At 34.7% G+C, this 17,790-nt stretch overlaps 1 protein-coding gene across 1 annotated transcript in view; it reads right to left on the bottom strand.

The window, feature by feature from the left end:
* LOC118200260 (cAMP and cAMP-inhibited cGMP 3',5'-cyclic phosphodiesterase 10A-like) overlaps positions 1 to 17,790 on the bottom strand; it is a 234,828-nt gene that overhangs the window by 12,338 nt on the left and 204,700 nt on the right. The window contains exon 12 of the mRNA XM_085826198.1: positions 9,816 to 9,904. Coding sequence (XP_085682324.1) covers positions 9,816 to 9,904 — 89 coding nt within the window. The remainder of the gene's footprint in view (positions 1 to 9,815; positions 9,905 to 17,790) is intronic.

Raw genomic sequence — 17,790 nt, 5'->3', positions numbered from 1 at the left:
AAAGTGAGTGGTCTTTATACATTCCGCATGCTTTTCGAACTCTTTCCCAAACCCGCTTACTAGGCGTAGAGGATGTTATTGAGGACACATATGAAATCCAGGAATCCCTCTGGCTCTGCCTTCTTACTTTCCGTGCATTTGCTTTGGATCTTTTAAAAGCTATGAGGTTTCGCAGAGTAGGATATCTACGAAAAATACCCCATGCTTTTTTCTGTTTTTTCAGTGCTTCATGACAGTCGCGATTCCACCATGGTTTTGAATATTCTAGTAGTTTTCCTGATGTTCTAGGAATGGAGAGCATAGCTGCCTGAATAATAGTATTAGTAACAGCTTCAACAGCGTCATCGATATGCGCATCTTCTACCATTTCATCTGTGAGCTCTGCAATGGAAGAGAAGAGTTCCCAGTCTGCCCTGTCCAGTATGAATCGAGGGGATCTCGACATGGGGTTTGCTCCTCTTCGTGCAAGAGACACAAAAATAGGATAATGATCGCTGTTGTACAGGTCATTTCCGACACTAAAAGTGCAAAATGGCAACAGAGATGGTGAACAGATGGCAAGATCGAGAGCGTGGAATGTCCTTGAAGGCTCATGGAAGTATGTATCTTGCCCGTTATTTAGGAGACAAAGGCTGTGATCTTCGATCATCTGCTCAATTTGTCTTCCTCGGCAATTTGTATCTTTGCTACCCCAGAGTGGACTATGGCCGTTAAAATCTCCTATTATAATAAAATGCTCAGGCAGCTGCTCTATTAGATTATTTAAATCTTGCTGATAAATGTGCTCATTTGGAGGCAAATACAAAGAAACAAATGAAACAACAATATCAAAATTTATTTGAGTAGCGACAACTTGGAGGGATGTCGTCAAAGGAAGTACATTTGAGGGATAATCCAGTGAGGAGAGGAGACCTACTCCTCCACTGGCACGCTCACCTGCAAGGTTATCCTTCCTGACGAAAGAAAACCTCCGAAGTTTTGCATGGTGTTCTGGTTTCAGATTTGTTTCATGTATTGCGAAGCACACAGGATGGTACACATTTATTATAGATTTGATGTCAAGCAAATTTCGGTGGAAACCGCGACAGTTCCATGACACGAGGGTGGCCATTATGAATGGTTTTTGTTTTTCCTGTGCTGTTCTTTTGTTTTTCGTGGAAGTAGATGCCTGGGAAATTCCAGACCCTCTTCCACTTCCATAAAGTCTGAATCCGCAGATTCAGAAATCATGTCATCAAGAGAGCTATTGCTGCGACTTCTATTTTTATTTGATATTTTTTGTGTGGCAGTTTTCGGCTTACTTTGAATAATTGTTTCTTTCTTTTGTACTATATGAGTTGCATTTTCTTTTTTCTTGTTGGATGTAGACGGTTGGGTTTTATTTGGTAGGGTCTGTGTGCCTATTGATGTTTGGGTGGCGACTGTACGATATGATTTAACAGCACTGGCGTATGATGAATTTGGTCGAAGCTGTGTGCTCTGGACTAGTCTTCTGGCTTCGGCGTAAGAGATCTTCCTAGTAACTTTTGCAGTCTGGATTTCTTTTTCCGATTTCCATTTTGGGCACAAGCGAGAAAATGCTGGGTGGTCACCCTTGTTTTTTATACATAAAGGCGCAGCGGTACAATTATCAGAATCGTGGCCAATCTGTGAGCATCGGGCGCATGTGAGGCTGCCACGACAAGACGTCTTAGAATGGCCGAAACGCTGGCATTGGAAACATCGCATAGGGTTTGGAATATAAGGTCTTACAGGAATATTTAGATATCCGGCCTTAATATTCTTAGGCAAATCAGGCGTGGTGAAGGTAAGGATCACGTGTTTCGTGTCTATCAACTTACCTTCTTTACGCATCTTGATCCGCCTTACACCGCAGACATTTTGTTCGGATAACTCAGAAGCGATCTCTTCTTCAGAAACATACAGAAGGTCGAATTCTGAGATTACACCACGACAATAGTTCAGTGACTTATGGGGTGTTACAGTGACATTCGCTTGCCCAAGTTTAGTAATCTGAAGTAAAGAAGCAGACTGGGTGGCTGAGTGTGTATCAATAAGCAAGTCTCCGGAGCGGAGACGCTTTATGTTTCTCGGCTCACCAATAGAAGACTGGATGTATTTATTTATTACGAAAGGAGACATCTTATGCATTTCGCCAGAAGGACTAGAGATGACTAGGAAACGGGGACTATTGTGATGATTTTTTTTATTTGCATCTGTCCGTAATTTTTTTGCAGAATTTTCAGAACTAGGTTGAGTGACAGGTTGAGTGACTGGTTTAGTAGTAGACGTTTCAGAGCTAGGTTGAATGATTGGTTTATTAGTAGATGGTTCAGAGCTAGGTTGAGTGACTGGTTTAGCAGTATACGTGTCAGAACTAGGTTGAGTGACTGGTTTAGCTGTAGACGTTTCAGAACTAGTTTGAATGACAGGAGTTACCTCGAAATCTTTAATTAAGTAGATATGAGAAGAAGCCATAGTGAAAGAATAAAGATTCGGGTCCGACGGCCCCGCCCACCACGGAGCCCAACAAGGGAACACAGATTCCTGTGTTAGGGCTAGCCGGACCTATACGCAAACTGAAGCCCCACAGTCGGCTTTCCCGAAAGCAGGTACTCCCGAGAGCTTGACCCCAAGCCACTGACACAAGGACTAGTGACCAGCCGATTGACACCCGTGAGGACGACTAAGGTGCCTCCCGTTTAGCTGAAGCAGAGGCCAAAGTAGTGTGTTGGGGACAGTACCTCGCCCCTCAACTACCAGGACCCTCCTTTCCAGCGACACGGGTCTCCACGCACGGCAAACACGTGGGCAGTTTTCTCGCCACTCGAAGACTAGAGACAAGGGCTGTTCCAGTCTCTCGTGACGAGCCCCAAACTCCGTAGAGAGAAACCACGAGGGAGAAGAGAAGGGAAAAAGTTCCAGCAAAGAGGAGAGGAGACGGAAAAGAGGACAGATCACTGGGGCTCCAGAATCGTGACACCCGTCTCACCAAGAAGATGATCCCCTGAAGGGCTAGGGTACCTCGGGATTGCCACACCCGTACTCACAAAAGTGAGCCCCCTGAGGGACCGACTCAAAGGTCCAGCATATTCAGGTATACAGCAGGAATAAGTCCTGCTCTTACCAGATAATTTATGGAATCCCTTTCGGGGCCTCGCTCTTGTAGTTCTTCACAACTGAGTCACCATGGAAGTGAGGCTCCGAAGGTTATGGGCGAGATCAGAAGAGATATTAGAGTGAGGCGCATTGCCTCTATAGTTTCATTCGCGGGTGAGAAAGCAGAGGAACTGACTTTTCGGTTAAGTGTTCAAGCCGAAGCTTCTTTGCAGTCACGTGATTACGAGAACATTTCTCAGCTTTCCCTTAATTTCTGGATTCATCTTGCATATTCATCTGTTAATTACATTACATTGCTTTATAATTTGGATTTAAGTCAACTGTATTTTACTGTAACATTAGTCATTTCTCATCACCACATTATTTTAACTGATTTTAGAATGTAAATCTTCCACAAAATGTATTGTCAGACAATATGTTTGGTAACCTTTGAGTTTATGCGCCATAAACTTGCTAATCAAACAATGTAAAGCATATCAAAGTAATGCAATTCATCCTCACAATACGTCAAAATAGCAGAATTTTTTTTAAGATAAAATAGTGCACGAGAGATAAAAGGACTTTTGAGATAGAATGTAAGCCGTTTGCTGTTACTAAAGCTGGAAGCGGTGGTCTCATAAAAACTGGTCAATACATAAAAATCAGTACAAACTTTACATTTAAACAAAGTCCTGAGAAAAGTTAGTAATTCAGTGCTAAGTATGTGCTTTCTGAAATTAATGATGTACAATTTATTTCCATAAATTTTTGTGTTAAATACATATTTCTATTTGTAATCTTTAATAATCTAACTGGCAGAATTTTATTTAAATAGTTTCGACTTAATTTAGAAATGTCGCTTTACAAAAATTTCATTGGGAAGAATCCGATGGAAAGAGATACAGACAAAAGTCGTTAATCCGGACTCGTCGGGACTTCAGCAATTCTGGATTATCGATTTTTCCGGATTATAGATCATCAGTTTAAATCTGGTAAGATGGCATGCAGAAATTATAAAATTAAAAATATGAAACCGTAATTTATGAAATAAAGAACAATTATGATCTAAAGGATATCAAAATTTAAAAAAAAAAAAAAGCTTTATAAAGTCGTTAGTTCGGACACCTATAATTCGGAATGATCTATAATCCGGACATCAAAACTAAAAACTTTCTGCTCATGCGCCGCGTTGACACACACGCATAGGCGTTTACGCGTGTGCTTAAGACCTTTTACGACTGCGCATATGAGTGTGCGCAAATGCAGAATACGTTTTCGCATGCGCATTTCATGTATAATGGACGTATAAGCTAAAATTATCTAATTATCTATTTCAGTTAATTTTCGTTGCGTTGTTCCTTAATTTTCGAATTGGATCCGGCTTATTATTTTTTGCAGACTGTAATAGCAATTTTATAAAAGTAAGCTTAAACTTTCGATTATATCAAATAGAATTTCCGATATATATTTGTTAATATGTAAAGGATCTAAAGCGAAAGTATGTTTTGAAATCCGAAATCTGTTTATCAATTTCACGCTGCTCGGCGGGGGGAATGCCGCGGCGGGCGCGTAATGAATTGGAAGTTGATTTGTCAGCACAATCCTTATCTTCTGCGCAGATGTTTTTATTTGGCTTATAATTCTTTACCAAATGTAGTATTTCATCTCGATATGCTCCGTCTTTGATATGATTTAAAACAAGTTCCTCGTCATTATAATTCGCTTCCAATAGCGAAGAAAAGTAACAGAGGTTATTGAAAACGAAAAAATTTCGTTTGGCAAATTAGTCGGTGTTCTTGACACAGCAATTATAGGACTTGAACAGCGGAACTTTGTAACTGAACAAGAAATTATGTCTGTTTAATAGAATTAAAGAGAAAGTATTATCACATGAAACGAAGCAAAACTTAAACAACTTACATTAAAAGAAATGTTTAATAAAGTAAACAAATAAATATTAAGCTTTTTCTTTTTGCAAATTTTGATACCCTTTAGATCATAATTGTTCTTTATTTCATAAATTACGGTTTTATATTTTTAATTTTAGAATTTCTGCATGCCATCTTACGAGATTTAAACTGATGATCTATAATTCGTAATCGCCGAAGTCTCGACGAGTCCTGATTAACGACTTTTGACTGTATTTATTTGTTTACTGTATTAAACATTTCTTCCAATGTAAGTTGTTTAAGTTGCTTCGTTTTATGTGATAATACTTTCTCTTTAATTCTATAAACAGACATAATATCTTCTTCAGTTACAAAGTTCCGCTGTTAAAGTCCTATAATTGCTGTGTCGAGAATACCGACTAATTTGTCAATCGAAATTTTTTCGTTTTCAATAACCTCTGTATCACTTTCTTCTGTATCGGAAGCGAATTATAATGAGGAGGAATTTGATTTAAATCATATCATAGACGAAGTACGTCGAGATGAAATAGTACATTTAATAAGGAATTATATGCGAAATAAAATAAAAACATCTGCCCTGAAGATAAGGATAGTGCTGACAGATTAACTTCCAATTCATTGCGCAGCGTTTCGACGTTCCCCCCCCCCCGAGCCGCAGAGCAGCGTGAAATTGATAAACAGATTTCGGAATGGTTTGAGAAACGAAGCATATGCCTTTATCCATTTTTTGCAGCAATTTCACTTTTTGTTTAATGGACTTATAAACATATTTTCGCTTTGTAGATCCTTTACATATTAGTAAATACATATCGGAAATTCTATTTGACATAATCGAAAGTTTAAGCTTACTTTTATAAAATTGCTCTAACAATCTGCAAAAAATAATAAGCCGGATCCAATTCGAAGATTCAGGAACAACGCAAACTGCAACACTAACTGAATTAGATAATTTTAGCTTACCGTCCGTTATACATTAAAAGGACAAGCGTAAACGTCTTACGCATGCGCAGAAAGTTTGTAGCTTTGAGGTCCGGATTATAGGTCATTCCGGATTATGGGTATCCGAATTAACGACTTTTGACTGTACAGTTTTTTATATGATTCGTAGAGAAAATTTTAGAATAAGAAATCCTAAAATTTACTGTAAAATTCGTACAAACCTACGTAATAAATATTTTCATTAAAAAAATAAAAGAATTATCCACAAATTTAATTGTATACGCTGTTTGTTGCAAACGTAACCATTAAACATTTAGCAGCATTTACTTTGCAGCTGCTTCCCAAACTTTTTCTCAGAAGTCTTGAATTGAAATCTGTATAAGCACAGAAAAAGAAGTCATTTTTTTGTAAAGGCGTTTACAGTTAATTTAAAGGAGTAAATTTGTTTTCAAATGTTTCTTTCAATTTCTACCTCAAATGTGTGGCTAGTGTTTTCAATTTATTAAAACCCAATGAATATTTTATTAATTCGAATTTTTATTTCAAGACTGACATATGAAATTTCAGTATTTATTTTAAAACTATTAAAATCATTTACTTCCCCCAAATTCAGGCAGTTACAGAAATTTCTTCCTTATTAAAAAAAAATGGTAATAGGAAGTTGTTGTGACTTACCTCACTTATCTAATAGTAATATCAGAACAAGCCCACGAAATCCATCGTTGACTATTAGTGTAGTATAGTCTGCTATTTTTTTATGTCTGTTTAATTAATCTAGAAACAATATTATATTATGTATTCTCTTTTATTTTGTTATTTATCAGTTAATCTATTCGTAATATGAAATGTATTTGTAGAGAAACTAACGATTTATCATCAGTTATTTTATAAAGCAAAGAATTTGTTTTAAACCCAAATTGTTTATTTTTTTACTTTAAAAAACCTATCTTCATTCTATCTAAATTCGTAGTATAACTAGTTATTTTATAGAACAATTAATAAAATATGATATTATTAATCCATTTGATGTTGTTGTGACTTATCTCCTTTGTCTGACAGTAACATCAGAACACAAGTAACTTTGCTCAGTTCCGCCCACAATTTTGGAGGACAGCATCTTGGCGGGACGCGTAATGGCAAACCGCACGTTGAGTTTCGCTTGCTGCGCATGCTCAGTGGTGTACCGTTAGCATGGGAGGAAATACTGGTGACTAAGGGGGGCATAAGCAACCCTATACAGTCCTGTTCGTCATACAGGTCTTAGCGACTATTTACAAATGCAATACTACTGAGATTTGTTTGTGCTTAATGCATTTGCTTCTGTTTCATTTCATTTTGCTTTATTTTGTTCATAAACATCACACTTAATATTAGTTATAATAACTTCTTTGACTTTAATTCAGTAATTTAAACTGGATTTATTATTTAATTTGTTAAAGTATATACGAATCGAACGTATGGTAAATACGTAGTTGCTTTTATTCCTCACAAGTATAATCACCTGTTTTATAATCATTTTTAAAGGAGAATTTGCGTAGGTTACAATTGATATTTGCATTCTAAGTAATGAAGCAACTTACAAACCTACACGTTTTAAAATCTTGAACTGTTTACGCCCAGATAACAGAATATCAACCAAACACCATATTTTTCTTCTTTTAAAATTGTACTTTTTAAATTGTATTTGTAATTGATTTTAACAAGTCATAAATGCTCCAACTGAGCATGTGCAGTATGCAAAATTCGTTTAGCATTGATCAACTGAATGTGCAGTTTGCCATTACGCTCGCGGGACGGGTCCGAGTATTTCTAACTGCTTTCCCTCTGCAACCCACCTCTCGAGAGACTTTCGTCTCGCCACATATTTAAATGCCCCCCATGCTGCAAAGACACTATACATTTGCAAATATCCATGCTTTCTCCCGGATTCGAACCCGGTCCCTTTGGCACAGCAGTAGGTTTCCTTAACTACTAAACTGTCTTGGTGGCGATAATAGAAAGTACATGCTTCGAATCAGGTTAGGTTATTTAATTAGAGCAAAGCCTCGAGGGCTATTTGCCTAAGGAGAGGGGTGCCTTCGTGGAGGATTTTCTAAGGAAAACTGGCTCGTATGCATGTTACACATGGGGAAAACCACAAAAACACCCATGCAGCCAGCCCGTTCGTGGGATTCGAACCTCGGACCGAACTACCAGTTTTCAGCGACTTTACCGCTCGGCCGCTGGTGGGCACATGCTTCGAATCAATATTTAGGAAAATAGAATGAATATCTGTTTGATATTATTAAAACCAAAATGTTACATTTTCTGAGATTTTTACCGCCCTGAGATATGGCAGTTCTTATTTAGCATTCTAAACAGTGTGCCACCATTTTCAGAATATGATAAAAGTTGGTTTAACGTAAATGACCCCCCCCCCCATCTATTCACTGCTTGTACTTTATAGAGGCATTAGTAATTTCAGATTTTCAGTTTTTATTTATTCTAATCTCAAAATAATAATTAAAAAAAGTTAAAAATTAAAAAAGGTTAGGAAGAGTAGCTTTGATCTAAACTCGCACTTCCCAACTAAGAGGAATTAACCCTTTGTTTCATACAAATAATCTAGAGAAGTGAAACGAAGAAAATGTTTGCATTTTTTTCTACTTAAAATAACCTTAGTAATAATAAAAAAAAATAATTTTATTCAAATTTCGTTTTAAATAATTGCTACAGTTTGTTCACTACAGTGGACTGCATGCATATACGTACATGCATACAAATCTCTTTTCAACGATTTGAAATCATTTCCTGCTTCGTTTGCAGTGATCATTACCATCTTCTATATGGTAAAACTACAACTGACATGTACATACAGATCCTCCAAAATACCTTCATTTCGTCCATTTTGATTGAATTCATTTTGCTATGATTTTGTAACCTGTACGATTCAAATGTCAAATGTTCGAGAAATTACTTGCCAAACATAAACATTTCCAGTGGTGTTTGAGCTTGATAAGCAGTATATTTGGGTTTCAATTCACTTTTTTAATTAGATCTTTATGTATCCACTTCACAATTTTCTCAAACTGACATTTAAGATAAAATGTCTAAAATTACTAATTATGAATAAAAAATGGCAGTATAAGAAAATGTAAGCAATATTATGTAATGTTTACTATGAGAAATTGCACTAACTTGAAAACAGAAGTAGCGGCCATTTTCCAAATAGCAATGCTTTACTTAGTGATGCTATACAGCCATCTATGATCGACAGTTGAAAGTTCTAATAATATAGAATAAATGAACACAGGAATGGAATCTGCTAAGGTATTTACAGAAGAATAAACAAATTTAAACTTTTGTCTACTAGAGTGGATATGATGCAACAAAGAGTTAACTGCAGGATTTTCAACTGGCTTTTCATCTAAAATGCAGCAATAAACATTTTTAAACTCGGGTTCTTCACTTGGTTCAAATGAATATTAACTATCAACTATTGCCTGCAAATTAGCTATTGCTTGTATTTGCTGAGCGACATACTGCTTGGTGAGCGAGTATAATAAATAATGAAGATGATGATAATATCACGAATATGATGATATGACAGTTGAGAAAATATAATATAATGAAGCATTTAGAATCATTTTTATAACATTTCGTTAATTAAGAACCTTGTAATAGTAACTTTATGTTATTCGAGTCAAACTGATTTTTTAAAATTATCTGCACCTACTATTATATCTATGCAGCTTGTGCAAGATTTTGCTTTAGCATATTTTTATTAATTCTGTATATATATTTAATGATATAATAATATAATGACATTTTAACATTTTAAAGATAAATTCTGATATACAGTAATTTTACGTAGAGCAAAAAACTTACACAGTAGCGTCGACGATTTCTCTGACATTTGGAAAAACCTTAGTTACCAATTGAAAGATGGGTATGACAACATTCTGAAGAAAAGCACACTGTACAAAAAAAAATTTAAGATATTAGATTTAGCTCATTTTTTTCCTTATATGAAAAATGAACTCTCAAGTATGAAAATATTTAGCCATAATTACATCCACCTTAAATTTGGAAATGGTGAAAGAAATCTGCTAAGTCTTGTATTTAAGGAGTTACTCATGATGAAAGTAATAATACTCATCTTTGTTCTTGTAAGGCTTTAATTGAAAATGCCAAAGATTTTAACAAGTTTTATGCAGCTCTGATGCTGGTTTTCTTATGCTAACGAGGTTTAAATAGTTAGCACAAATATAAACTGTAAATGATTTTCGAAATTCTCAATAAATTTTAGTGATTTTAATAATGATTTAATAATGATTTTAGTGATTTTAATGAGGTTAAAATAGGCTTGAAGTTAGCACAAATATAAACTGTAAATGATCTTCGAAATTCTCATTAAATTTTAGTGATTTTCATAATGATTTTAGTGATTTTAACGAGGTTAAAATAGGCTTGAAGTTAACACAAATATAAACTGTAAATGATGTTCGAAATTCTAAGTTTTAGTAATTTTAATAATGATTTTAGTGATTTTAATGAAGTTACAATAGGCTTGAAGTTAATACAAATATAAACTGTAAATGATCTTCGAAATTCGCAATAGATTTTAGTGATTTTAATAAAAATAAATCTTTCTTTAATTAATAGAAAAAACATCAAGATTTTATTGTTGAATATAAATAAACGCAAAACACAAAGTGCACAATCCACCAAAGTGCACAATCCAATTGTTAACAATTCTGTTTACACGACTACCCGACAGTTTTCGAGCGGTAAGACCGCCGAAACTGTTTTATCGAAAAGGGTTTAAATCTCAGCAAACGTATCGGCTGCATTGGCGATTTTCCCTCCTGTCTAACGTAATACGAGCTAATTCTTGCAAAGATTCTTTCCTGAAGTGTGCGCTTCCATAAGCAAATACGAATGCTTTCTCGTACAAATGTTTTCAATTCTAGTGCAATCACACTACTACATTTTTTAATTTTACAAAGCATAATTGCAACTGAAATATATTTACTTCAAAAATAACGCAAAAGGATTTCAAATGTTTACGGCTGTCTTTCCAGAAAGTTATATTACAGTTTTTGAAATAAAACTTAATTTAATTACTCTTTGGTTTATTGAGATTACGGCAAAGCCACTAGGGCTATCTGCCTAAGGAAAGGGATGCCTTCATGGAGGACTTTCTAAGGGAAACTGGCTCGTATACACGTTACACATGGGAAAAACCACGAAAACGCCTATGCAGCCAGACTGTTCGCGGGATTCGAACCTCGGACCGAACTACCAGTGTTCAGCTACTCACCGCTCGGCCGCTGGTGGGCTCTAATTACTCTTCGGAGTTCGGTATCTATTTTATTTAAGCCTTCAGCATCAATACTAGTTTAAATTTGCTCATTAACGTAAGCTAAACCAGGACTTGCCAGCTGTAGTTACTATTAAAAATCATTTCACTTGACTCCTCTGGCGAATAATTTTATATTATTAATTTCATTTGCATGCACCATAGTCCCTGAGAAATTTGACTGTAGGGAGAAATGAGTTAAATAAAAAATAAGCGGAATAGATTTAAACACCAGACCTAACTTCCAGCAAAAATTAAGGAAAAGCACAAGAGTGAGCTGCTATATGAGCTTTATTTTCAAGTTAGTAAGCAAACGAAAAATATTACTGTAGAGTGTAAATTAATCGTGAAAAAGCGATTTTTTTAAACAGAATTTTAAGTTGGTAGCCAACTGGCACCAGTAGGTGCCTCAAAGCAGTTTTAACTTTTTATTATGTCGTCTGGATGTCTGCTTTCGATTATTTTTTAAATATGTTTGCATTCTTTCATTTTAGTATACTAAAGGTGGATATATTGCCTACAAATAAAGCAAATATTATCGCATTTAACAGTCATACATCCATGCCTACAAGAAATATTGCTTCCACCTTTGATGCTGAAAAATCGAGTGTTTCTGGAATTCTGAAGCAACAGAATAAAACTGGATCATTTTCTCCAGAAAGGAAGAGAAAGTGTGGAAGGAAAAGGAAAGCAACAAATTTTGATCGAATCCTTCTCCGAAGTAGCATTGTTAATTCAATAAAAATTATCAATGAAATCTGTTATCTATTTGTATTGATAGCCAATCTTTAAGTGTCTGTCGTAGACATCTCTCGTTGCTCAGAAGTCATGAAAGCCAATTAAGAAACAACTTTTGACACGTCATCTGAAGCAAAAACGATTATGGTGAGCCGAATAATACAAATCTTGGACCATAAAAAATGACTGGAAAATGGTTATTTCACGGAGAAGACTCATTTATTTGTTCATGGTTAAAACATCTAACTTTGTTAGACAAAGCAAGAATGAATCAATAAGGCCTGACATATCCAACTGTAAAATACCTTAAAAACAAATGTTTTGGAAATTTTTCACTGAAGATGGCACTGAAAATATATTCCTATTGATGGAATGATTAATTCATCAAGGATACGTAGATATGTTAGAATATAGCAGTGCCGCCCTAACCACAGGGCTAAATGGGCTATAGCCCCAGGGCGCAAGCCTTTTGAGGCGGCAATTTTTTATTTGCGATATAGTAAAAATTATTTTTCATTTTATTAGTTTTTACTTATTTTTAAATTAAAACACTTCTTAAAATATTAAACTGATTTTCATTTCTTCAAATGTGCTGAAAAACGATAGATAGAGAAGGGCAACGCGAAATAGGAGTAACACCCTACCGATCGTACTTTTGTTTCAGTCGCATTTGAACTGTCGGAGCTGTACTGGAGTTAATATAAGACCACCTACGTATACTCACCGCGTCGCCAGGGCATATTCATTTATCTAAACGTAAATTGTATTATTTTAACAATCCTGATAAAAGATAGGAACATAAAAGGGTCACTGATGCGTACCTTAATATAGATTGCACGACAAAAATAAAATTGATATAATTTTAGTATTTGTCGACTGAATAAGGTGAATTAAAAATTGAAAATTAAGTGGAAATTATTAAATTATATTATTATCTTCCTAAGGTAAGTGCTTTTCCTTTTACATACACTAGTGGACAAAAAAAAGCATAATCAAAAAGATGGCATTTAGCAAGATAATATTTATTAATTTTAAAAGGTTAAAAAATAAATTGGTTTTTTTTCTCATTTTATATTTAAAAATATATTTACTTTAAGGTTATAAAGAAATTAGGTAGTATATTGAACGGTTTATAAAAATCAAAGTGGACAAAAAAAATGCATATTGAATCATAAAACATAAAAAACATAAAACAATTCTATGATTCAATGCATCCATGTCAAAGCAATTATCAATTGAAGACAAGGCTCAAATTGTAGCTTTCCACGAGTCTGGAATGAGCCAAATGGAGTTAGCAAAAAAATACTCCGTAAATCAATCAACAATTTCCAGAATTGTTAAAAAATATATTATAAGAGGGTCTTCATCTCGAAAACCGGGATCTGGCCGAAAGTTGTCACTCTCATCAGGCGATTTAACTTTTTTGAAGCAAAATATCTCAAAAGATCCTAAATTAGGATCAAATAAATTGAAAAATATATTAAATGACAGAAAAAGAAAATGTGTTTCATCTAGAACAATTCGTCGTGGATTGTGTTCTATAGGTTTGCCTGGCAGAGTTGCCTGTTCTAAACCATATTTAAGTTCTGAAAATGTTTTAAGCAGATATGAGCATGCTAAGAAATGGGTTTATTACACTCAAGAGCATTGGAATAGCATAATCTGGTCAGATGAGACCAAGATAAACTTGTTTGGATCAGATGGACGAAGATATGTGCGTCGTAAGGTAGGGGAAAGATATAATTTGAAAAATTTAAAGCCTACTGTTAAACATGGCGGAGGGCATATTATGGTTTGGAGTTGTTTTAGCTCTAATGGCACTGGAATGTTAACGATCATTGAGGGAAATATGGATTCCCTTAAATATACTAGGATAATCGACTCTTGTCTTGCATTGTCAGCTTCAAAAATGGGTCTTAATGGATATGAATTCCAACAAGATAACTAAGTTATCTAAAGCATCGTTCAATGCATTCAAGAGAATATTTCAGAGATAAGAAGATTATTGTGCTAAGCTGGCCATCCCAATCACCAGATATGAATCCAATAGAACATCTCTGGACTCACCTGAAAACAAGAATAAGGGAAAGACAGCCAAAAAACATTGATGAGTTAAAAAGGATAACGCATGAAGAATGGGACAGGATTGATCCGGATTTCTGCAAAAAGTTGGTCGAAAGTATGCCAGATCGAGCTGAAGCACTTTATAAAGCAAAGGGCGGGCATACAAGGTATTAATTAAACAATATGCATTTTTTTTTTTTTGTCCACTTTGATTTTTATAAACGGTTCAATATACTACCTAATTTCTTTATACCTTAAAGTAAATATATTTTTAAATATAAAATGAGAAAAAAAAAAACCAATTTATTTTTAACCTTTTAAAATTAATAAATATTATCTTGCTAAATGCCATTTTTTTATTATGCTTTTTTTTTTTTTTTTTTTGGCCACTAGTGTATATGTTAGCTAAAAATTAATTAATAATAATATATACATATTTAACAATTTTATAACAATTTTTTATTCCATTATGTAGGAAGACTAACCATGGAACATAAACGAAAAAAATTATCTGGTTCCGCCAACCGTAAATTAAAAGAAGAGAAAGAGGCGAGGCAAAAAGCTCTCTTGGAAAACATGCCTACATTAACAAATTTCTTTAAAACAGGCGAAACACTTTCTATGGATATTACAGAGGATGAGCAACACAAAGAGGGAAAAGAAAAAAATCAACAACAGTATGACAATAATGCCCAGCAATCAAATGTGAAAGAAAAAGAAGAGGACCAGAAACAACAAAACATGGAACAGCCACAGCCAGAAGATCAAGAAAGAGAATATTTAGATGAAGATGAACTTAGTAATATGTTGAGTGTTAATTATATTGATCCAGCATTATGGGGAAGATTAAGCAAAGATAAAATTATAGATATAATGAAGAACATATCTAACGTAGAGGTAGATATTCAAGAACTAGACTTTTCTGCATCTAAAGTGGTCTACAAATCACAGAGCAGGTATGCTACAAAAATGATATTTTATAGACGTTTACAAAACGGAAAACAACAAAAAAGAAACTGGCTTTTATACTCAAATACTTCAGGAAAAGTATACTGCATCCCTTGCAAACTGTTTGGTAGTGCCAATAATCCATTTAGTGCAGGTTTTAACGATTGGAAACACAGTGAAAAAATTTCGAACCATGAAAATTCAGCCCTTCATAAAGAAAACATCCGTATAATTGTGAACAGATCTACAGAAAAATGGGAATATTTCAAAAATTATTCTATTATATCAATGGGTTGGGTTATTCAATTATGGCAAAGCACACGAGGGCTATCTGCCTAAAGGGAGGGATGCCTTCGTGGAGGACTATCTAAGGGAAACTGGCTCATATACATGTTACACATGGGGAAAACCACGAAAACGCCCATGCAGCCAGCCCGTTCGCGGGATTTGAACCTCGGACCGAACTACCAGTGTTCAGCGTCTTTACCGCTCGGCCGCTGGTGGGCCTATTATATCAATGGAAAAAAAAAATACGAATTACTGGAAAAATATTTTAGAGCATATCATCGAAGTCATAAAATTTTTAAGTTCAAGGGGTTTGGCTTTTAGGGGAGAAAATCAAACTATTGGTGATAAACATAATGGGAATTATTTAGGGTGCTTAGAACTTTTAGCAAAATTTGACACTATTATGCAACAACATATATTTAATTTTGCAAATAAAGGTACTGGGAATATTTCTTATTTATCTGCAAATATTTGTGATGAGTTTCTAAAAATATTGGGCAGAAATGTTAGATGTTTTATTATCACGGAACTAAAAGAGGCAAAATATTACTCTATTATAGTAGATTCGACGCCCGATATTTCCCATATGGATCAATTAACCATTGTCGTAAGATATGTCAATAAAAATGGAACACCCATTGAAAGGTTTTTAAAATTTTTGGAGAATACTGGCCATAAGAGCTCAGAAATGCAAGACTGTATTTTAAAGCTATTATCTGATTTAGATATTAGTTTGGAAGATTGTAGAGGACAATCTTATGATAATGCCTCTAGTATGTTGGGTATATGTAACGGCCTCCAAGCACGCATTAAATCTAGAAATAATCTTGCCATTTACGTGTCTTGTGCGGCACATTCTTTAAATTTAATTGGACAATAGGCAGCTGAATGCTGCATACAAGCAACTAAATTGTTTTTGTTTCTACAAAACTTATACAATTTCTTTGCCGCATCAACATCAAGATGGGAAATTTTAAAAAATACGCTAACAGCAAAAAATAAAGTTCCCAAAAAATAAAGCGACACTCGTTGGTCAGCAAGAGCTGATTCAGTGAAAGTAGTGGTTTCGGGCTATGAAAATTTTAAAAATGCTTTAACTAAACTTTACGAAGATAATTTTCAAAAGCCTGCAACAAAAGTTGAAGCCGAGGGGTTGTTAAATGAGTTCAACTCATTGGAAACTGCTATTATGATAGCATTTTGGAGTGAAATATTGGAAACCATCGATAAAACTAATATATCGCTTCAAAAAGTTGATATTACAATTGAATGCATTGTTTCATTATATGCTTCTTTAGAAAAATTTGTACAATCGAAACGAAATATAGATTCGTTTAACCTTTACAAATCAGAAGGTATAAAATTATCTGGCTGTTATGAGTGAGTGAGTGAGTGAGTGAGAGATTATGGCGCAAAACCAAAGTTGATTATATTGCACCAAACGCGAGATGTGGTGAGTACAATTGATGAAATTAAAATACAATAAATAAAAACAAGTAGACAAATGTGTCAAATCCAGAGGATGAAGTCATATAAAAACAAGATAAAACCCTACATTTAAAATTCAAGACACAATTTTCAAAACAAATTACATTAGGTGATAAAAGCCAGTCTCTTTTAAATAATAAAATAAATTACAATTCACCTCCCTTCCGATTAAACGGTCGAGAGGTAAGCAGGGCCGGATTAAGGGTGTCGTAGGCTCTAGGCACTCCAGCAGCGTAGGCCCCGAAATAATAAACATTTTTTAACTGAAATTGACCGCTAATATTAAGTAATAATTTTGTTGTAGATATAAATCCGAAAATGTGATGATGCGGTAAAATAACATTATTTTATTTTGGGATTTAAATGTTTTTATTTTTCATAGAGCCATTTTCAATAGCCATAATTCCAGAATTGAGTTTATCTGCAACAATGCAACTTTTATATCTACCAAATTCCATGCAGAATTCCAGGGTTTTAGTACATGAACATGACAAGACATTAGCCGCCGGGAAAACCTCTCGGACGGGCACATGCGTTTGACACAGTTGGCCACGTTTCCATGCCCACTACCAAACGCTTGCGCGCGATCGAGAGGTTTTCCCTGCTGCTAAGGTCTTTTGTTTTAGTAGCTCAGTTGTGTAATAAGTTAATATGTAAACACTACGATAGAGCGTGTATGCCTGTGCTTGTATTTAATCACGCTCAACCCCAAGTCAATCTTTAGTTTAAAAACTGGAAGTTAAATTTATTATAAGTAAGGTAAGTAAACGAAAGTTGTTTTTATACTCTACTTATTTCAACCTAGTTTTTGATTCTGGAATATTGCTTCATTCATTATAAATAATAGAATTTTCATTTTATCACTTCTTATTAGTATAATAGTCCGCCGTAGAATGCAGCACAATGCAAGGAACTTTGAGTAGGCCTACTATGGGGTAGTTTGGCCATACTATTGTAAAAAATCTCCAGTAATAG

The sequence above is a fragment of the Stegodyphus dumicola genome, chromosome 11 (genome assembly GCF_044657685.1).
Source record: "Stegodyphus dumicola isolate Sdum_Otavi_A_Nest chromosome 11, ASM4465768v1".
Taxonomy (NCBI): domain Eukaryota; kingdom Metazoa; phylum Arthropoda; class Arachnida; order Araneae; family Eresidae; genus Stegodyphus; species Stegodyphus dumicola.
This window is presented reverse-complemented; position numbering and strand designations above follow the sequence as displayed.